The sequence below is a fragment of the Mesocricetus auratus genome, unplaced genomic scaffold, assembly GCF_017639785.1.
Source record: "Mesocricetus auratus isolate SY011 unplaced genomic scaffold, BCM_Maur_2.0 Super-Scaffold_100007, whole genome shotgun sequence".
NCBI classification, from domain to species: Eukaryota; Metazoa; Chordata; class Mammalia; order Rodentia; family Cricetidae; genus Mesocricetus; species Mesocricetus auratus.
The window spans coordinates 47,708,215-47,730,896 of record NW_024429191.1 but is presented as its reverse complement, the minus strand read 5'-3'; the positions used below and the strand labels follow the sequence as shown (position 1 = coordinate 47,730,896).

The 22,682-nt window shown below is 50.0% G+C and overlaps 1 protein-coding gene across 3 annotated transcripts in view; it reads right to left on the bottom strand.

The window, feature by feature from the left end:
* The window catches only part of Myh10 (myosin heavy chain 10), a 128,958-nt gene that overhangs the window by 2,003 nt on the left and 104,273 nt on the right, over positions 1-22,682 (bottom strand). For all 3 annotated transcript variants that reach the window (XM_040748924.1, XM_040748925.1, XM_040748923.1), the window contains 15 exons: positions 21,311-21,523; positions 18,124-18,268; positions 17,082-17,288; positions 14,508-14,612; positions 13,455-13,607; positions 12,852-13,100; positions 12,130-12,342; positions 10,345-10,557; positions 8,429-8,590; positions 4,977-5,105; positions 3,803-3,891; positions 2,940-3,063; positions 2,655-2,863; positions 1,528-1,636; positions 281-453 (listed from right to left, as the gene is read on the bottom strand). In XM_040748924.1, coding sequence (XP_040604858.1) covers positions 281-453; positions 1,528-1,636; positions 2,655-2,863; positions 2,940-3,063; positions 3,803-3,891; positions 4,977-5,105; positions 8,429-8,590; positions 10,345-10,557; positions 12,130-12,342; positions 12,852-13,100; positions 13,455-13,607; positions 14,508-14,612; positions 17,082-17,288; positions 18,124-18,268; positions 21,311-21,523 — 2,493 coding nt within the window. The remainder of the gene's footprint in view (positions 1-280; positions 454-1,527; positions 1,637-2,654; positions 2,864-2,939; positions 3,064-3,802; positions 3,892-4,976; positions 5,106-8,428; positions 8,591-10,344; positions 10,558-12,129; positions 12,343-12,851; positions 13,101-13,454; positions 13,608-14,507; positions 14,613-17,081; positions 17,289-18,123; positions 18,269-21,310; positions 21,524-22,682) is intronic.

The following is a 22,682-nucleotide window of genomic DNA, read 5'->3' as shown; positions in this document are numbered from 1 at the left end:
GTGTATCAGGTCCGACCGGGAGCTCTTGCCCCGATTGAGTGGAACCTGCATCCTCTCTTTCAAAGTGGATGTCTGGATGTGGACCAACACCAGGCCAGACTGCAGATGTGTGTGTGTTCCACTGGTCTGGTGGACAGTGAGTGGGCCTGCCCCTCTGCTTTCTCCTGCTCATTGCTACAAAGGCCATGCATCAAACTTGACCGCAGGGATTCCAGAGGAATTGACACGAGCTCCAACGATCAAGCCTGCCATGCCAGCCCACCGTGCTCACTGCACTTACCTAAGACGGTTCTTGAGAGTGCTGACCTCACGGCTCAGGCCCTCATTGGCTTCGGTGGCATCATCCAGCTCCCTCTGGAGTTTACGCCGAGATGCGTTGGCACGTGTAGCCTCCTCTTCAGCTTCCTCCAGCTGGCGTTTAAGCTGCTTCATCCTGGCATTGGCCTTCTCCATCTTGGCGAGTTACATGAATGAAAGGCAAAAGGTGAATCTGTTTACCTTCGCTTAGCAGAGCCAGTGTTTAAAGAGCAAGCTACACAATTGGGAACTTAAAATTGCCTTAACCTTGAGTTTCTATAGAAGAAACAACCTGGTTTTCCATCTCCACACATGTGACTGATGGGGTTGTGGACAAAGACACCCTCATGAAGCATGGCTGTTCCCCATAGCACCCTGGAGGTCAGCACAGCCACTCTTGGAAGTGCAATTCACACCTGCCTCTTTTTTTTTTTCTTTTTTGGTTTTTCGAGACAGGGTTTCTCTCTATTGTTTTGGAGGCTGTCCTGGAACTCACTTTGTAGACCAGGCTGGCTTTGAACTCGCAGAGATCCGCCTACCTCTGCCTCCCGAGTGCTGGGATTAAAGGTGTGTGCCACCACCGCCTGGCTCTGGTGGTGCACCTGCCTCTTAACCCACCAATGGCTCCTTTGCTTCTAGACTTGCAGGGATGGTTAGTGCCTCATGGGTGCAAGCAAAGGCCCCGAGGGTGTGGGCCACAGGCACCAGTCTCTCGCACACGGGTGTGTCTTTACCCAGTGTGTACACAGACAGGAGGGTCGGGAGGCGTGGACAGGCTCCAGGCAAGGGGTGGCCTTGACCCGATCTTGATCTCTACTGGGATTCCAGGCATGTATGGGTGACCAGCACGTGTGTCTGTATTGGGGCGTGTGCATATGGGCATACGTTCTTCATATATCCCCAGTTTTTGCTGTTTACCATCTCCCACATTTTACCTCCACCCCGTTTCCTGGCTGCTGACTGTACTCAAGAAGTAAAACTGGGAGAAACTTGTTTGCCTGTGAAGCAGTTTAGTGGAGGAAGCGGAATGTTACTTTAAAATCCAGTCCAGGGCTCACACCTCAAAGCCTCACTGGCTCTGTCCTCATTGTAACTGGTGGGAACATGGGATGCTGTTACACGTCAGCTGAAGCACCACAATTAGGGTTTTCAAACCGTTTTCTTAATTCTGACTTCTTTGTTGAAGCATTTCCAGCGTTGTAGCCCTCACCCCACTTGCGCTTCTCCTACCTGTTCTTTATACTGATCCGCATGTCGCCGCTCATCTTCAACCTGCATGAAGATTTCTTTTAGTTTCTTCTCTGTTCGACGGACTAGTTTGTTGGCAGCTGCTCGTTCCCTGTCAAAATGACCACAGTGGTTTTTAAGTCTTGAAATTTAAACGGGGAAATACTTTTGAAGTTCTTTTTCTTTGGAAAATGATGCATATTGGAATGCCTTTTTAGACCTCCCAGATGCCTGAAGCAGGGATGGCCTTTCAATGAAACACAGCATTTGTTCTATGCACATAGGTAGCATGTCGCATACACCTATTAATCATAGTAAGCAAACTTGTGGGTTACACAGAGAAACCCTGTCTTGGGGGGGGCAATCTAATTTATGAAGGGATTATCTCAAACTTAGAATTTATTTACTACTGACTGTAATGCTGGGAGCTGTTATAGCTAATGAAAACACCAAACCCCATACACCACTTGAAGTAAAATGAATCACCACACTGTGCCCTGGGACTGCTGCCCATTGAGACGTGACTAACATGGAGGGCCCCTGCAGACAGGAAAAGTTCCCTCCTGTCTGGCTCGGGTGGGCTCGGGTGAAGGGGCAAGTTAAAACTTGTCAGTGAAAGCCCTAATCACATCTCACTGCCCTTGGAGTGGGAATGCAGTTCTGGGACTGTAGGGTTGGGAGGGGGCTGCACTCTTAACACAGACCCCCAACAAGGTGGGTCTGTGGGCTGCTGTGGCCCTCTGGCAGGGTCCAAGTGCTGCAGCTGCTCACGCTGTCCTGTGCACTGCTGTTCGCGCCAGGCATTATCGCTGTGGGGAACGGCCTGGTGGGAGGGAAAGGCTGCTGTGCTACGTTGCATTGCTATTGTGCTAGCAAATGAGCACCACCATGCTGGTGCTGGAAGTCAGGATGGCTTCCAGCAGGGCCCAGGCAGAGCCCCAGCCTCTGAGCTCTTCCCTCACAGCTCACAGAACCCTCTACCTCCTCTGCAGGCCCACATGTGCTTACGTTACCACGCCCCCTGCACCGGGTACTCTATGTAGGGCACGTGTGTGTCACGATGTGGCCTGGAGCCCTGTCGGCCTACAGCAGACAATGAAGGCCGTCCGAGGCCTCCAAGAGCGTCTTACTTGGCTTCCTGCTCAAGTTGTTCCTCCAGTTGCCCAATCTTGGCTTCCAGGGCAGAGATAGTAGCCTTGAACTTGGACTTGACAGCCCCTTCTAGCTCCTGCAGCTTGGCCTTCAGTTCCTTGTTTTGTCGCTCCAGCTGTTGACGGGCATTGTCACTCTTCTGGGCGGCACTGCGTTCTGCTGCCAGCTCAGTGTTCAGCGTGTCCACCTACAAGAGGAGAGATGGTTCAGATAACCTGTGTAGAGGCAGCACAGCCGCTCCCAGGAGACAGGCCACGCGGTACCTGTAGCGTGGTCTTGCGGAATCGGTCATTGAGCAGCTCCATGTTGCTCTGCTCCTCCTCCAGCTCCTCCTCCAGCTGTGCGATCCGAGCCTCCAGGCGCCGCTTCTCATCCAGCAGGGCAGACCTGGCCACAAGGAAGGAGCATCAGCACAGAGCAGCACGGCAGGGAACCGTGAGGTCATTGTATGATCCGAGCATCACTCCTGATTGCTGCTTTCTCCGCATCTACCCCTGATCTACGGACGAGCCCCGCCCTCTCCCATCTCCTCCCTGCCCGCATCTGCCTTCCTCTTCCTGGCACTGCCTCTGAACTACTGTGGTGACTCCCCATGACCTCCTTGCTTGCTACCTCTGCCTCCAGAATTCAGCCAGGATCTTAGATGCGACTGTGTAATCCCTGGCACACATTGTCATGATGTCCCGGCACTCCCAAGGAGAAAGCAACTTAACTGGGTGAAAGAAATGATCATAAAAAAAGAAGAAAAAAACCAAACTGAAAACCAAAAGCCTTCAGAGGAAGGTTACAAGGAAGTTACTTGCCAAGCCAATGAATCTGAAAGTGAGGTCTTGAAGTGCCAAGTCAGTGCAGTCTGTGGATGCCTGTTGTGTGTGAGGCCATTGGAACTGGCAGAGGTGTCTGCATACATGTGTGTCGTGTGTGACGGGCAGTGCCTGAGTCTAACCAGACTTGTGGTCGTCCTTTTAGACCTGAACAGATATGCCCACTGAACACTTAGATGTCAGGTGACTATCCCCAGCCTTTGTGACCACATGCTTGAGGGCAGTGAACCATGGCTGGAGAGGTAGGCTGAGGGCCACCACTTCCTAGACCCCTCCCTTGTGCCTGCTGCCCGGAGACTCACTTGCCAGAGGCGCTGCTGGCGATCTCGTCAGCCAGTTCATCTCGCTCCTGCTCTGCGTGTCTGCGGGCTCGCTCAGATGAGGCCAGCTCCTAAATGAGTTTACTGAGTTAGACCCTGGTCATTGCCACTTCCCCTCATGCTCCAGTCATGCTCTCCACACAACTGCAGTCTACAAGAAAGGGCTGGCTAAGTGCTGAGGTGAGATGTGCTACCCGCCCCTTTAAACAAGCCACTGTGTGTCCTGGCTATGTCCCAGGATTGCCTGTTCTTTACTATTACAGAATTAAGTGACAATGAAATCCCCTGTGTCATAATAAGGGGGAAAGCAAAGCTAGAACTTCAGAGGGAAGTTTGTGTCTTTTGTGAATGTATTAGACAAGATTCTCCACTCAGTGGCAGAGTGTGTTCTTAGCATGCTTGAGAGCTTGGTTTCACTCCCTGGTGCACACACATACACATCCTGGAGAAAGAGAAAAATAACCCAGGGGAAATAAACACACCAGAAGACAATGAACTAGAAAACATGAAGGGACGGAAAGCTGGCGTGCAGGACAAACCCAGGCTGCCTCATGTCTGTCCCGTTTCCAGTTTCTTTTTCACCCTGCCACCCAGACAGCGCCTTTTCTCACCCACTCTTCCCTGACAGTCTGTCCCCCAGCTTCTGTACGCCGTACTGCTGTTTCTCATACGAACTGTTGCCATGCCAATGTTTTGGCTCACTGTCTTTTGAGAAGATCTTGAAAATGTGTAAGAGAGGAATACACTCAAGGGTGTCTTATTACATGGGCAGAATTCTATACTACTCATGCTGGACACCCTTAGGGAAAGATGAATGAAAATGACTTGCTTTAATTGTCTTGCTCCAGAATTGAATGAAACGCACGGCTCTTACTCTAACAGAACAGAGCAAGCGTGTGAAAAGGCAACCCTACCGGGCAGAGCTAACTCCACACTTCATTAAGTAATCTCCCCTTTCTCTCGGGGACACGTTGTAGAAGCTGTGGACAAGTTACTAATCATCCATCTTGTCTTTAGCCAGTAGGAATATAATGAATGCTAGCATTTGTGCTGAACTGAGGCCACACTGTGGAGGTGATAAAATACACTTAATCTGATCTCAGAGTGATTCTGAGGACAAGCGTTTGCGGAACACATGGGCGACATGCAAACACACCTCCTGCAACTGAAGGATTTCCGCTTCCAGACTCTTCAGTTTCTTCTCACTCTCTTTGGATTGGGCAAAAATCTCATCTCTGGATGCACGAGCCTCTTCTAGTTCACGCTGGTAATCCTTCATCTGAGCCTGAGGTTAGAGACCAGAGTCGTTGAGGGAGTAGTTTTCATTCTCAGTATTGTTTCATCATAAAAAGCACACAGAAGTAATGAAGCTATCACAGCACCACGGCCTGAGATCCCTTGTGAATCCCTTGTAAAGCCCTCACCAGGAGCAAACACGCTGGTAACTCGAAAACATGGAATCTAAACCATGACCCAGTGGGTCACCTGCTGTGTGACAGGCACAGATGTCACCAGTATCTGTAGAAGTCCCATCTTAGCTAATCACTTTTTCACTATAAGAATATTCAACTTGCAATGAAGAGAATGAATGGGCTTTAACTCGGAAGACCATCAAGTAGGAAGGCCCAGTCTCAGAAGCTCCTACTTAACCCCAAAGTGGAGAGTTCAGCCCAGGTAATTGGCAGGACAAGGTATCAAATTGGGAAGAAATGAATAAACCTAGTAGGTTTATGGCATGATCTTCACTTAGGGAATCTTAAGGGATCTACTAAAAAAGCCATCCCAGCTAGTAAATGACTTGAGCAAGATTGATAGATACAAGTGAATATACAGAAGTTGCATTCAAAATTAGTCATAAAATTAAGTATAGATAACTAGGTACAAACTTAGAAGACGTGTAGAACACATACACCAAAGACTATAAAGTGTCAGACAGAAATCAAAGATGCATATACACCATAGAAGCAAGAAATTCACGTCCAACTATATTACTCCAATTACATTAATGTAGCAAGTTGAGCTACTGCTAACCAATTAGAACTCTGCCTAGTGCTTTTTTTTTTTTTTTGCTTAGAGATATAAACTAATCCTAAAATTCATACAGAATTGCAAGGAATCCAGACAAAATAGCCAAAACCAGTCTTGAAAAAGAATGAACCTTGGCCAATTTCAAAACGTGGTATAAGCCACAGTTATCAAAAATGTTGAGGGAGATATACAGGACCAGCATACAGATTGATGGGATAGAATCGCAAGTCCTAAAATAGACACAAAAGTGTGCCGAGATGATTCAGTGGGGACAACGCTCAACAAATGGGGTCAGGACAAGTGGAAGAATGAAGCTGTCTGCACCTAAGTCCACACAACAACAACTCAAAACGGGCCAAAACCTGCGTTGGAAGCATGAAACTCCTAGAGTTGGAGGTTGTATAGAGTACACACAAAGGGGGAAAAAACCTAGACTCTGCCAAAAATTAAAAGCTTGTTTTTCTCTTTCTGAAACAGGGTCTCCAAGTCAACCAGGTTTGTCTAACACCTGAGGCTGACCTTTAACTTCTGACCTTCCTGCCTCTGCCTCCCAAGTGCTGGCACTGCCGGGGTGCAAACCACAGCCAGGTTGTGTATCACACTGAGCTCAAACACGGAGCATTATATGCATTCCAGGAAAACATCTTACCAGATGGCCAAACTATAGCCTCAGCCCCCAACAGCCTCTGGCAAGGTGGCTCGGTGGGTAAAGACTCGTGTGTGAGCCTGCTGACCTGAGTGACACATGGGAAGACGGAAGGAGAGAACGGGCTCCACATAGTCTTCCTCCGACTTCCACAGACGTGCTGTGGCAGTGCCCCCTTCCATCATGCTCACAGAAAAAACCAAAACCTCAAGACACATCCCTTAAAAAGTAGAGTATATATAAAATTTCAGTATTTCAACTAAATTGTTAAAAGACAGGTCAGCTGAAAAGATTCACACACAGGATCAAATGACGTGTTCTTTTATGCTAAAGATAATGTATAGTGTGTGTATAGAAAGATGCTCAACAATATCAGTAAAAGATGCAAATCAAAAGCATCTTTTGTGCCCTCTGTAATCCAGAGCCGGGGAGCAGACACGACCCCGTGACCTGCTGCCAGCTGGTCAGTCAAGCTGAGTCTGAGCTGCAAGTTCAGTGAGAGGCATTGAAGAGGCCGAGGAAGAGGTGACTGAGAAGGATGCCGACACCCTCATGGGCAGGGGTACAGCTGACCCCACACAAACCCACAACGAAGTGCCATTTCCCTCCCCAAATCCTCCAGTACTAAAGTCCTAAAACGTATCCCGAGGCTGGTGTGGGGACGCACACCTTTAATCCCAGCACTGGGGAGGCAGAGGCAGGCAGACCTCTGTGAGTTCGAGGCCAGCCTGGTCTACTGAGTGAGTTCCAGGACAGGCTACTGTAAAGAGAAACCCTGTCTTGAAAAACAAAACAAAAACAAAGAGCAACAACAACAAAAAATTACCAAGTCAAAAAGATGCTTATATTCAGTTTAAAAGACTGTGGTGTATGCTATTAATCCCAGCACTGGGGAGGCAGAGGCAGGTGGATCTTTGTGAGTCTAAGCATAGCCTCGTCTACACAGCTTGTTCCAGGACAGTCAGGGCTGTTACAGTGAAAACCCTGTCTTGAAAAACTTTAAAAAAAAAATTAATTTGTGTATTGGTGTTTTGCCAGTCTGTGGCTATACATGTGTACCACATGCATGCAGTACACCATGGAGGCCAGAAGAGGGCACGAGACCCCCCCTAGAACGGTAGTATAGTTCATGTGAGCTACCATGTGGGTGGGTACTGGGAACCATACCTGGGTTGGTCCTGGGCAAGGGCAACAAATGCTCTTATAACTTCAGTCATCTGCCCAGCTTTAAGGAAAGTACAAGAAGTGAAGCCGTGACCCACAAACCTGCTGTCCACAGATGGCCTCCCCCAGAGGCTTGTCTGTGGTCTGTCTGCACATGTGCAGTTAGTTGTAAGCAAGAGTTCCCCACTGTATCTCCTTTGTCCTGCTGCAGGTCCACACACACAGCCCTGTCAGGCAATGGCTAGTGGCGGATGTTCAAGACGTGTAATTACAAAGTTAAAGGAGGGATTTTCCTCTAGTTTTTGTCACAATTCACAACCTTTCCTAGCAGTGCCTATCCCTAACCACAAAGACAGGGTCCACCTGCACTGGCTTGGTGCTATGAATAAGCATAGAGATCCCCTTTTCTCACTGGCCACAAAACTGTCACCTGGGTACCAGTGAGGATTGTCACTGTCTGAAGATCCCTTTCATATCATTGTAGAGGGAGGGCCACACCACCTCCTCCTGGGGATGTGGCTGGTTGGGTGAGTATTATGAGGGTGTTTCGGGATACAGGACCAAATCTTAGCAAAGATGTTCCTTCTGGTGACCACCCCAGTTCTGTCTCAGAAGCAAATCCAGTAACTCAGGGGACAGCAGCCCAGCATGACAGCCTGGTGCTTGCACCGTCTCTCCCTGCTTCAGCTTCAGCTTGTAGAAAAACCACAAGCTTGGTCCTAGTACAGCCACGTGACACTGTCCCACAAAGTGGAGCCTGCCTCGCCTACCTGAAGCTTTCGAAGCTGTTTGATTACTTCATCTCGGGCTTTGTTGGCAGCCTCGATCTGAGCCTCCAGGTCCTTCAGGTCTATCTCCATCTTCTTCTTTGAAGCCACAGCGAGTGCCCGCTGTTTCCGCTCGTCCTCCAGCTCTGCCTCGAGCTCCCGTACCTGAAGGACAGTGCTAGATTACAGTATACAGTATAGGTTCCTGTCACCAGCAGTCCCTATGTATTATTAATGGAAAAGCCTGAGGTCATGCCTTCTGGAGTCTACCTGGAGACCCAGGAAGGAAGACCTTAGGCCCAAGTTTAGGTGACTCAGAAAGACAGGAGGCACGAGATCGTGATTTAACGAGTGGGATAGAGGCGCAGAGGGTGCAGGGCAGCAGGCCAGTGGCCAGCGGACAGACCAGCATGACTGCAGCTGTGGCGAGCGAGGCCTGCTCAGTGCTGACTTGTGCTTGGCAAACCTGGGATTCCGGCTCCAAAGGTGGGCTCACTCAGGTTTTGGGCCTCAGGCCCAGGCAGAAACCCCATTTGATACACCAGCAAAGGAGGCTAGCAGCTGTGCAGCCGAGGAGGGGCAATGAGGAGCTGGAGAGAACAGGAACACGGGTGGAGGAGGGGACGGATACAAGGTGATCACGAGCTGGAGGCGGGACAACACGACACATCCCCATGGCCATCATTCGGGGGTTTAACTGTACCACAGGAACAGGACAGTACTAGTTACTTGTACTTTGTGTGAGGCAGAGAAAAAAACGTTCTCAGTCTAATGCCTACATCACTAACAATGAGCTCAAAATGTCCAGACAGGAAACCATTGAGATGGGAGCTGGGTCAGCTAATGAGTTCCTGGGGCTGTGACCTGAGCTTCCTTATCTGAACCGCTTTCCCATTCATTGAGAAGTACCCGGGGTAGCCAGGGTGACCTAGGTCATCTTGCAGTGGGGACTCTGAGCAAATCTCTTGTCATGAACTTGGAAGTGACGGGCAAGGACCGCAGTGGAGGCAGGCACTGTGCCACGTGGGAAGGGAGAGGCTCCTTAGTAACACTGAGAAACTTGGGGTGGCAGGGTCTTCTCCAAGGGGAGACCAAGGCTTCTGCTGCCCCTGCTTCTCCAGAAGACACTGAGAAACTTGGGGTGACAGGGTCTTTTCCAAGGGGAGACCAAGGCTTCTGCTGCCCCTGCGTCTACAGAAGACAAGGATGGGGAAGAGGCAGGACAGCAGCTTCCACCACGCGAGTTTCTCCCCACCCTGACTGCATGCTACAGATCTGGGTCTGCTGCATCCAGAGAAACAAGAGGCTCCTTAGGTGGTGTAACTGCCCTGAGCTTTCTCAAGTGTGGTTTCAAATATGTCTACCGTTCTTGCATTACTGTCCTCAGAGTTAGAGCCTGAAGTCCTGTGTGGGCTGCACTTGGGGACTCACTTCTGCAACAGCATGAAGGGATGGGGCTGGGAAGGCATAGCTCTTGTTTGTGTGCTGGGTCCTCTCACTCTTGGACGGATAAGCAATCTTCAGCTAGGCTGATGACAACAGGTGAGGCGGCTGCCCATGCTGGGAGGGTGAGCGCATCTGCACAGCCCCTTCCAGTACAGCCACCAGAGGACACATGGACCAGATCTTACTGTCGTTAATTCACTAAGTTTGTGTAACTTACCCGGCAATAAAGAACCAATTAAGTTAATGAAACAAATCAGTAAAATGAGTACCTTGACTGTTTTCCTCTGACAGACAGCCTAGCTAAGTAGCAATGACATTGGAGAAAGAGAAGATCCAAACTAGTGACAGCCAAGTCCTTCAACAGTCAACGTTATTCTCCAGCTAATGCTTCCCAGCATGAACTCCAGGGCTGACCGCTGGGCTGGTATTAGAACACACAAGCACACGTGAGGGCCACGCCTCCCTCAACCCACCTGCTTCAGTAGCAGACGCTTCTTCTCTTCATTCTGCTCATCTCTGGCTTGCAGGTCTCTCTCAAACTGGGCCTTCATGGCCTGCATGTTGACCTCCAGGCGGAGCTTGGCGTCCTCAGTGGCCTGGAGCTCATCCTCTAGCTCCTCCAGCTGGGTCCTCATTTCCTCCACCTGCTGCTCCAAGGCCCGCTTGGATTTCTCAAGCTCGTGCACCTAAGACACAGGAAGCATCAGGATTGGTGAGCAGAGGCTGCTATTAGATTCACCCCCTGTGCCGAGGCACCTGCCTGCTGTGAGGCTACAAGAGACCACCCACACTGCCCATGAGCAAACCTGTGATAGAGGGTCAGTCTGAAAAGCAGGGCATGGCCACAGGATGCTGACTGTTCTCTGAACAGGGTCCCCAACCAACAGGAGCCCCTGAACCTGGCACTGCACTGAGTGCTCGACCTCCTGTCCCGGCTGGCCCGCCCAACCATCCAAAGCGGACCTAAGCGCTGTCACACATTCCCTTTGGGGTCCATGGTCATGTTAGCTCTCACAGGGGGGAGCAGTCACAAAAGCCACAAGAGTGTGTGAGTGTTGGTTACGGCAGAGAAAATGACTATGGCACCACTATTGCAACCCTCTTCATTTACAGGGTTGCATCTACTCTGGCTAGCCACTTCTTGGCTATGGAGCTGGTATGCAGAAGGCCCAGCAGGACAAGGTGATCTTCTGTTGTCCAGTGTGGTCAGATGGCCCACACCCCACACAGATGACATCTGCTCTTTATTTACAGTCAGCTTCATACTTTTCTAACCCAACAAGACAAGCGAGATGACAAAGTTCACGTGAGGATGGCACAGGGAGCGTGGGGTTCCCTCTCCAGAGGAAGGATGGGAGCTGCGAAGAGCCCGGCTGGCTTCGGCTCACTTTGTGACTCTGCCAGTCAGACACCGAGGGAGGGCACAGGGCAAGGAACAAGCCTAGAGGGTCTTGGGGAAGACACACATGGGAAAACACACAGAAACTTTTTTTTGTAGTTTTTTTTTCCGAGACAGGGCTTCTCTGTATTGTTCCTTTCCTGGAACTAGCTCTGTAGACCAGGCTGGCCTCAAACTCACAGAGATCCACCTGCCTCTGCCTCCCAAATGCTGGGATTAAAGGCGTGTGCCACCAACGCCGGCCAAACACAGAAACTTGTAAGCTGTAATTCCTGACACCACAGATGCCCTGAAGGCAAGCACTCTGGCTTCAGAGGGAAGGCTAGGCGGGAGGGGGAAAACGAGCTTCAGCGCCCACGAACCTCCATCTTCTAGGGCACCCGGGGATACTTGATAACTAATGGAGATGCAGATGTGAAATCCCCTTGTTGAGGGATGCCTCTGCCAGGATTGGGGCAGGGAAGGTCAGGGCCAGGATGAACATCTGGACATCTGCTAGGGTTGCTGTAAGAATTCCACATCTGGGGGGGAGGGCCTCAAAAGACGGCCTCAGCAGTAAAGAACACTGATTGCTCTTCCAGAGGACCTGGGTTCAAATTACAGTACTTAGCCACCTGTAATTCTAGTGCCAAGGCATCCAGTGCCCTCTTCTGCCCTCAAGGGCATAAGACATGCACACGGCCTGCACAGAGACATATGTGCAGACAATATACTCATACATAAATAAATAGATTAAATGTATGTTGGCCCAGATGGGAAAACACATTGGCCTCTATCTGCCTACAGGACAAGGCTCAAGTCGGCTTTGCTATGGCCGGTGTCCCCGGTTCCTCATGTCTCGCAGCCATGGGCAACTTACATTCTTCCCCACGTCGTCTTTGGAGCTCATCAGGTCCTCCATGTCTGCTCGGAGCTGCTTGTTTTGCCTCTCGAATTCCTCCTTGGCCTCCAAGGCTTCTTCGAGGGCCCGCGCCAGGGAGAGCGCTTTGGTTTCTTTCTCTCTGGCCTCAGCTTCAGCCCGGTCCCGCTCTTCTGCATAGCGAGCAGAGATGCTCTTCTCTTCTGCCAACAACTGCGTGAGAGCAGATGGCACAGTGAAAACGTCACTCACCAGTGACACAGGCTTGCTCACCTCAAGACCACCACCAGGGTGACCATCCCCATACGAACTTGCAAAGCTCTCTGAGCCAACAATTCCACCTGTGGAAGACTACGTACTCGCCCTCATGTAATAGGCCACAGTCAAAACACAAAAGTGTATAGGCTGTAAGTATGGGCTTCTGTGAAACAGTAATGAATTTCAGGTTGACACTAGGGTGCTGTCCACAGCGTATCATTTTATAGACACACAAGTTCTCAGATGAGACACTCAAGCCTGACGGCACAGTGCTCATCTCAAGAACCCTGCATGGTAGCTATTCCCCCGTGCAGGATTCCTGGGCCTTCTCATGCTTTCTGAACACTGTACTAGTATGTAGCACTTTTAAATAAGAAAAGCTTGTCTTAAACCAAAACCAGAGTGAGAGCTTCTTCAGGATGTGGGGTCTCAGGGGCCTGGGACACGGGTGCAGCCTCTGTCACCTGATCGAACTTCTTCTGCTTCTTCTCCAGGTTGGAGGCACTCTGGCGCTGGTGGTCCAGGTCCACCGCCAGGTCGTCCAGCTCCTGCTGCAACCGGTTCTTCGTCTTCTCCAGCTTGTCATACGCTAGGACCTTCTCCTCCAGCCGCTGGCTCAGCGCCTCCACGTCCTTAAGCAGCTTCTTCTTGGCTTCTTCCAGACTCTCGATTGTCCCCAGGTCATCGTCCACTTTCTTCTTGGTGTCAGCCAACTAGGTTTTGGGTAAGGAGAAAAGGGTCGGTATAAGAACTCGTCTCCCTTTTGCATTTCAGTTTCCAGTATTATAAACTAACATGGACCGCTGAACCCTGGAAAAGGAGCCCTTAGCTAAGCTGTAAAAAGGAGCCCAGCTGAGGCTTCACAGAAGTCACAGTTCTGTCTTCAAAGGGTGTGATGTTAGGAAGAGGACATCAGCATTTGGCTGGGTCAAAGAAAAAAAGGGCAATGAGCTTAATTTAGTGCAGCCTAATTAACTGCCCCGAATGCAGCGACAGAGTTCCGCCCGGCTGCCCAGTCGCCACTCAGCATACATCTAGGGCACACTGCTCCCGAAAAGGACACGCACCTGGGCCTGCAGGGCCAACACCTGCTTTTCCAGGTTCTTCCTCGCCTCCTCCTCCTCCTCCTGCTGCTCCTGAAGGCTGTTCTTCTCCTCCTCCAGCTGTCGGATCCGGCTGCTCAGGTTGAGTTTTTGGCGAGTCTCCTCTTGAAGGAGCTCCTGTGTGTGCAAGGGCGAGCGTAGGTTACCTCCATCATCAACCCTGGGCTCGAGCCCCATCAGAGACCAAACTAAAATTAATCTCTCCTGACAATTATGTCAAAAAGGAAATACTTCTGGGGACAAGAAATACCTAGTGACACTAATGAACACACAAGACCATTTTGCAACCATCTGCAAAGCAGACCCAGCTCTAAGCCCATTCTCACCCAGGCCATACCACTACATGCCCTGTGTTGGAGTCCCTTCTGATCTCCTCTGTATTCCCCTGCTCCAGTCCCAGCACTCGGCAGGCATTTCCAAGATCAGTCTCAGCCACCCTTTTTTTTTTTTGGTTTTTATGAGACAGGGTTTCTCTGTATTGTTTTGGAGGCTGTCGGTCCAGGCTGGCCTCGAACTCACAGAGATCCGCCTGCCTCTGCCTCCCGAGTGCTGGGATTAAAGGCGTGCGCCACCACCGCCTGGCTCAGCCACCCTTTTTTAAAATCACTTTACCTTTCTATTTTTAGCTTGACTGCTTCCCCAAAATGTAAGTGCGAAGACATCTCTGCTGCTTTTAGGCATTTTTAAAGCTGTTATAGGGCTTTTGTCTCTTCCATCTCACTGACGAGGCTGTGCCTTGCCACAGTCTGCACTGGGTGCTGAACTTGTCCCTGACAGCCCAATTATTCTGCTCTCTATCTGAGACGTTTACCCCCGTATTCTGAGCCCCTCATCCGAATCCCTGTGTTATCTTGTCATCTGTTCTTTCACAGAATGCACTCGTCAGATGTCCTGGGTACACATGTAACGTTCTGACAGAACTTCAAAGCTTTGTTTTATTCTCATCCTATCAACTGGCCAAAAGTTCTGTTTCAAAATCTAACCTGTACCCACCCCTCCCTTGCTACCCCAGGGTACCTGTGTGTCCTGCAGTTGAGACTCGAGACCAGCAGCATCCTTAGCAAATTTAATACCTTTCTTCTCAGCTTCTTCCAGAAGTGTGGAGACGTTATCCAGCTCATTCTGCAAGGAGGTAAGGGTGAAATTCAGTTCCACAGTAAGAAAGTGATCTAACATCACAGCCCCTAGAGAACATAACAGCAGAGCATGTGCATGTGTGCGTGCGTGTGTGTGTGTGTGTGTGTGTGTGTGTGTGTGCATGTGTGTGTGTGTGCATGTGTGTGAGTGAAATTTTAACTAGCACACTCAAGGAATGCTACTCAAGGAGTAGTGTTAAGGCCTGCTCTACAGCCTCCTCCCGTCTCCCACTGAACAGGCAGGGGCACTCTGATGCCACGATAGTGTCTTACTTTCACCACGAACAGACAAAACAATGAAACCACATCTGTTGGAAGCCACTGCAGTTGCTGTGTGAAGGGCCAGCAGGCATTTTCCAGTAGGCATTTTCTTTTGTGTTAATCTACATTAGGCACATGCTGTGGGCACATAGAATTTGCATTCTTACAGAACTTGAAATTTGATTTAAGGGACTCAAAAGGAAATATGCATACTAGTAATCATCCCAAAGTTCTTCCAGCTTTTAAAATCAGGTATATATTCAGCATGAATATATAGTCGTCGATGGTCAGAATTCAGGAATAATGTGATATTTCCCTCTTTTCCTCCTCAATGAAAGATGCCTCCAAAAGGGGCCGAAGAGATATCTCAGAGGGTAATAGCACTGGCTGCTTTTCTGGAAAGGTCTGGGTTCGGTTTCCCAGCACCCACATGGTGCTCACAATGGTCTGTCTGTAACTCCAGTCCTAGGTAGGGCATCCAATGTCTTCTTCTGGCCGTGGTGGGCACCAGGCACACAAGTGCTGTGCAGACAGATATGTGGATAAAACATAGCATAAAAATATTTTCTAAAAAGAGGAAGAAAATGTCCCTATGGTGTAAGATGTCTTTTTATTTTACTTTTATTTTTATTTTTGTGAGTGCCCTGGATACTCACAGAAGAGACAGCAGGCCACCCCTGTCCTCATTGTCTTTTGGTTATGCTATCACAGAGGAAATATATTGAAGACATATTTGCATACTTAATGAGACAACCATGTTTCTTTCTATTTTGACTTCCTAGTGACATTCTTCAGAGAACTCATCTTTCACTGCTCTTGGGTATAGGGTGCTGAGGAAGAGCTCTGGGGTTAAGAAGAACTTCTACCTGAGCTCCGAAAATGGCCAGATAGCAGGCCCTTAGCTCCCACGGCCTTCAGCTTTCTTGCCTAGCGCGTGGAGCTGGTGTGAAGAAGAAATGGGAAGCACCTATGTCCACAGAGGCCTAGTGCATCCCAGGAAACCACCACTGCCACTCACCATGCCTCCGGCCATGCAGAGTTCAGCATACCATTTCTAACACCTCCCTTGCAGGAAAACCTTCAGAGATCCGAGAGAACCCACACACGCAGGCACACACAGACATTTTGCACACAGCAGGCCAGTCAGAGATCCATGAGAGCCCACACACGCAGGCACACACAGACATTTTGCACACGGCAGGCCAAAGGCAGTTCTCCTTAAAGGCCTGCTTGTGACAACCCTGGCCAGGATGCAGAAAACAATTCCCTAAAAGATAAGCATGGCACAATTAGACTATCTGCGTAAACCATGTGGCCCATTCTGAAAACCTGCTGTCCTCCCAGGCAGGGCGCCTACAGGACCCACTTCAGCAATGTCCCACAACTTGCTGAGTGTCTGATGGAATTTCTGAAGGGTGACACTTGACACGCTGTCACCACCCTGCTGGAGGAACTGAGTGCATGCTGTGGGGCTGGGCTGGAGGTTCCCAGATGTACACAGTTGGCCACCACAGGGTCTGTTAGCTTCACCTTCCTTCCCTGTCCTGTGTTCCCTCCCTGGAGCAAACACTGAATCACTGGGAGTCCCCGGGCCTCTGAGACAACCAGCTTCTTCTGTATTTTCTTCAGTGCGGCAGCAGCAACCAAAGTCCTATCTGTAAGTTGCTTAGCTGGCTGCACTAACGTCCATTATTAGACACCAAAGGTGTCCCTGATCCAATGCCCGCACACATCTCTACAGCGAGCAGCTTTAAGCTGACCCTGTGTGAGGCTTATTTCTCTAGGACAAATGAGAGACACCAATTTTGGGGGTCCAAGAGTATTCAGTTTTAGGGCTTACAATATACAACAATCAAAGTAGGAAAAAGAAGCTGCACCAATTTACACTTTAAACACTGGTGTGCAAAGCCAGTCTCTTCAGTGCTCTTGTTGCTAGAGAACAGAGAAGACGAACTTGTGCTTCAGAACACTCACCCACAGCTACAATTCCCAGCAGCACCAGGCAGGGCCACACAACTCTCACACACACACACACACACACACACACACACACACACACTCTCTCTCTCTCTCTCTCTCTCTCTCTCTCTCTCTCTCTCTCTCTCTCTCTCTCTCTCTCTCTCTCTCGCTGCCATATTTAATTGTGATGACACTTTTCCAGGTACCTAATAGAACATGGCAGACTCCAGCTTACCTGCAGCTTGTTTGCTTTCTCGGCCAGCTCTACCCTGAGCCTGTCACCTTCTGACACCTTGGCGTGGAGCTCCTGGACCTGGGCGTCCAGTTTCTTCCTCTTGTGCTCTGACTCGGCCTTGATCTGCTGCAACACCTTCACCTCACATGCCAGCTCCTTGTTGTCTGTCTCCAGGCCCTGCTTGTTCTTCTCCAAATTGGCTTTGAACTAGAGATGGGGGAAAACGCCTTAGTGCTTGTCTTACAACACTCCATAAAAACCACTGTGTGTATCTGCAGACTTCTGCGAGGCACACAGTGAGCCTACAGTAACCACGTGCTGGGAATGCATGAAAACACCCGCTGTCCTGAGTAGCCAGGGTTCTGGGAGGGGAACACCTTGCGTGTTGTTGGGACGCTTAACTATGGACTGCAAGGCACTCATTGTACTGTGTAACTCTTTTTGACCATATAGGGCAGAGGGAATAAACTATGCGCATTCCCTAACAAGTTGTCAGCTAGAACAGTTTTCCAGACTTACTAACCTGGGCTGGGAACAGGGTTGGGTCTCTCTGAGCATGGCTGAGGTTGGAGACGACACTACCCAGGGCTCTGCAGCCACAGGACTTGGTTTAATCTGCCTTTCCACTCACAGGCTGGGGGCCCAGCTTATGCTACTGAGCCTAGTTCTCTTATTCTTTAAATGACAATGACAGGTTACCTTACAGTGACTCTCAGCAGAGACTGGCCCTCACTAAACAGAAAAGAGAAAGAGGGGGACCGGCGGCACACTGGCAGGAAGGCAAGGAGGCCTGTGGGAAGAACAGGACGGCCGCCCATCCTGAGGGTAGGAGACTGAGGAGAGCACAGCGGGAGGAATGAAAACAAGTGTGGAAGGCAGAGGGAGGGGCTCACACGGCTACAGTGGCTGCTGACCTCAGCTGAGGGCCCAGCAGCGCTCTGCAGAGGCTGGGGCTAGCCAGTATGACGAGATGGAACAGCAGAATGGGACTGTCTGGGGGGATGGGATTTCACTGGGACGCAGAATGAGACTGGGTCCTCACCCTTTTAGCCTGCTCCAGTTGCTCGGAAAGCTCCTCCAGCGCCGTGGCGTGCCTCTGTCTCATGTCCTGGATCTGAGCTTCGTGGTTCTTAGTTTCGTCCTCGAGAGCCTTTTTCAGCTCCGCTACTTCCTGCTCACGTTTTGTGCTAGGGACACATTTTAAAGTATGATGATCAGAAATGGCTAACTGGTTAAACTAAAATGTATGTACACACTGTTTGAGCTTAGTGTAAACCTTATGGCAAGTCCTTTGACAAGCACCAGACATGCTGTTTCCAGTAAGTGGGTATGTTCATTACGATGGCATCAGAAATCTTAGAAACAGTGCAACTTGCCCTCCATGCTGACTTAGGACCGTTATTCACTTTGAGATGCATAAGGGTCGTCCAGTCCTTTTGTGCGGTCTGGCCTCACTTGTATGCAGGTCAGGAACCATTGACACGTGAAGCCAAGCTGCCTGCCTTAGTCTAGCCAACTCCCTGAAGTAAATAAATCCCAAGAGGCTTTTAGCAGCTGCGGTTATGAAGGTGGATCAGGACCCTGCACCACACAATAAGCAAGCCTCTTCCTCACCATCTCTGTGGAGCATGACCGGGAACTAATGTCTGTCCTTCAGCTGCAGCTGGTGAGGGGCAGGCCCTGCTGCAGGTGGGGGCATCTCTCTCCTGCCCACGCTGCCACATGATGGATGAGTAGTGGGGCCAGCTCTCCCACGCTTGCACCCTCAGGGCTGGCTCACCTGTTTTATGTTTTTTAGATAAGCCAATTTTTAAATGTGTCAACCTGAGCATCATGTTGCAGTGCATGCTTAAAGCCTGAAACCAGGAGTTGCCTGTCATGTGGGAGGCCCTTGAACTCCCCATCTCTCCGCACTGAAACCAGAGTGGTGAACCCACTGCTGCTAAGACCTACATCAGCATGTCTTGATTGTCGTTAGCCCCACAGTTACAATGAAGGGCATCTCTGGAAGACTGGATGTTTGCTTTCAGAAGGACTGCCAGCTCTGTGGTTACATGTAGTCTAAACAGAAGAGTCACCGAAGCCCACTTCAGCACAAGTCCTTAGACACTTGCTCTGGCCTGTTCTCAGCCAGTGTTCCATCAAGATCCCTTCAACATGCCTGGTGGCCAGGGTCCTGCTTATCAGACTCCCAGCAAACCCTGCTCCAAACTGGTCTCTCCTTGGATCCAAAAGTCATAGAACTCTTTAGCTCTTGTCTCTCCTCTAGTCTCAACAACCCCACTCCATGTAGATTTCCAGCATGGTAGAGAATCCATGTGACCACAATTCACAGCCAAGGAAAAACCAGTGGACGAGGCATGGGTAAGAGAGCACTCTATCAGGCTTCAGTGAGAAAACAGCACACACCCAGCTGCAGGAGAGCCCAGGTCATGCCTGGTGTGCGCCACCACTGAGCACATGCTGGCTTTGGTAAATGTGGACACATCATCTTAAGTTTTTTAACACGGAATTTCTCTCTAGCCCAGGCTAGCTTCAAACTTGTGGCACCCCTCCTGTCTCAGCCAGGTACATGGAATTACATGTGTGACCAACCATACCCAGTACAGTTTTATCTTCTCAAGAGATGAATAGGAGAAATGATCAGAGTTGTGGTCAAAAGCCCATCTAAGGGCCAGAAACCCAACTCTGTGGCTGAGAGTACACTGCTCTGTGGATGTCCTGAGTTCGGTTCCTAGCACCTCCACCATGTGGCTCACAACTGCCTGTAAATTTCGTTCCGGGAGATCTGAGCTTCTGGCTCTTTGGGCATCTGTGCATCTGCACACATGGGCACATACTTCAGCCCCCATTAAAAAATAAAAATAAAAAAGACCTTTTGAGAGTAGATACCTCTGCAAACTTAAGTTGGGTCTGATAAAGCAGAACCTTTGAAGAGAGAGCCAGAACTGGACATTCTCCTAGACATTCACGCCCAATCCTGGGAGACGGGCTGGGCTGGCTGCTCATGTCTTTACAGAGTGCTCCTGAAGCCCTGGTCTGACCTTGGTCTCACCATTCCCCACGGCCACCCTGCTGCCCAGACACTGTTGTGATCTGTCATTCCCCCAGGCCTGGTTCCTGGTCAATGAGTAGCTTCAGATGTCACACCTGGCCCCCCTGGGAAGGGGGACAACACTGGTTTTCAGCACACTAATTGTCCCTTCTGGGTGCTTGGTACCATTCCTATGTCCTGATTCCTGTATTAAAAAACGACCCCTCAATTCCACTTCATCCAATATTGCAGCCTCACACCGGGGCGATGGTGGCTCTTCAACCACCCACATCCCAGAGCCCCCGGCAGGTGTGTATGGGCGTGCACACTCGCACAACAAACTGAATCACCAGCCTAGGCAGTGTGGGTTCCCTTCTGCCTGGATTCAAGGTTCCTGGAAGGAGCGGCAGCAAGGAAGAGGCCAAGTAGCAAGGTAGACCGTGTCCCAATGGCCTTGCAGATGACATCTACATGTCAGTGGCCTACCTAACCGGAGTTGTGACTTTTTTCCCTTCGATTTTTCAAGACAGGGTTTCTTTGTGGAACAGTCATAAGTGTCCTGGAACTTGCTCTGTAGACCAGGCTGGCCTCAAACTCACAGAGATCCGCCCGCCTCTGCCTCCCAAGTGCTGGAGTTAAAGGAGTGTGCCACCACCGCCCAGCTGACTTGTGACTTTCTACGGGCTGATAACTATAGGTTCCTATCTGTGAACCTTCTCAGGCTGTGTCAACCCATGCATGTGGGGGTGGGCCCCTGCCTGGCTCCTGGGGGAGGAGACACTGCCTAGGACATCCCCATGCTTGAGGCCTGTTCTCACTCGCCTTTTTTCTTTAGTGTTGGGGATTGAACCCAGGACTTGGCTTGCTCAGCAAGCACTCTCCCTGTGAGCTGCCTCTCCAGGATTTTCATCTTTTGTACCCTCCTCCTCATCTGCCTGCAGGTGCCAGGCCATTCCATCGTCTCTCTTTAGTCCACTTTTCCCTTTGGTCCCGTCTCTTGTCCTCTATAAATCTCTTCTGAGTATGGCTGCCCCGCCCTTCTGACCGAAGCTTCAAACCATATCCCACAGCTCTCAGCCTGCTGTTTGGTTGGTCACTAACCACAGCCGCTTCACCGCCCATGTTTCCTGGCTTCTTTCCAAGGCTGTGGGAATGGCATCTTAAAGGAGAACCGAGCCCGGCACCCCTCACTCACCGTAGCTCCTGCTGAGCTGCCGTGGTGTCCAGAGTGTCCTCCAGCTCTGTCTTCAGGGCTTCCAGTTCCTCACTCAGGTCCCGCTTTTGCTTCTCGGCCTTGTTCCGCGAAGCCTTTTCGGACTCGAAGTCCTCCTGGAGCTCAGCGATCTGGGCCTGCAGCTCCCGCACGACTTTCAGAGCATTGTTTTTGTGCAGGGTTTCATCATCTCCCCTGTCAAAAGACCCAGGGACAAAGGCACTCAGGTAGCGCTCGGGTGGGCCGTGTCTCCTCCCTGACCACCAGTGCTGGTGACAACACCCCAAACTAGCAGTGGGAGGCCAAGTGAGAGCTCTGTTTCTCTACTTTAAAAATGTCCTCTCAAGTGAAGTGTTAGGGCCAGAACAGTTGGAGGGGGCTGTCCCGCCAGCCGGAGCATCACAGCTTCAGTTTCTGCTCTCTTTGGCACATCTTCAGACTTAAATGCATCACTTAGGTGTTGGCAAGGCTTTCTGATGGGCAACAGTACTCTATTCCAGAGTCTCCCAAGTACGAAGCCTGCTTCCAGGTCAGAGAGTATCTGGCTGGACTCACAGTGACAAGGGCCAGAAACATTTCTTTCTCTTTTTTTTCAAACTTGAGACAGGGAGTCATTGAACCCAGGATGACTGTGAACCTTTGGTCCTCCTGCCTCTACCTCCTGGGATTACAGGCAGCGCCTTTACACTTAGTGTTATGTAGTGCTGGGCTTTATGCATGGCAGGCAAGTATGCTACCCAGCTGAGTTACATCTCTAGCCCCATCACAAGTTATTCTTAATTAAAACATGTTATAAGACCATGTAGCCAAGTAGTAACACTTTAAAAATGAGATATTAGGTGGAAATAAATATTTGAAATGGCTTCAATATTCCAAACAGCTTTGGACTAAACAGCAGATGATGGAATAAAAGAGGAAATATTTTGGAAATGTTATTTCCTCCAACGTTCCAAAACACTGAAACTAACCTGTAATGTACAGACAAGAAAATATCTGGTGTGGTAAAGGAGCGTGCTCTCTGGTGTGACCCTCCCAGGATTGAGATGTGACAATTATTTGTAAGTCCAAATATTGACCGTGGCTTATGAGACCTCGCTGCTCTGGTATAAATTATGTGCTGCTGGGTTTTTCATGAACTTATGTCATAACTGACATTAAAGAAACCACATCTTGGGGCTGGAAAGATGGCTCAGAGGTTAAGAGCACTGACTGCTCTTCCAGAGGTCTTGAGTTCAATTCCCAGTAACCACATGGTGGCTCACAACCATCTACAATTCAATCTGGTGTATATGTAATAAATAAATCTAAGAAAAAAAAAAAAAAGAAAAGAAACCACATCTTGTTCTCTGGGGCT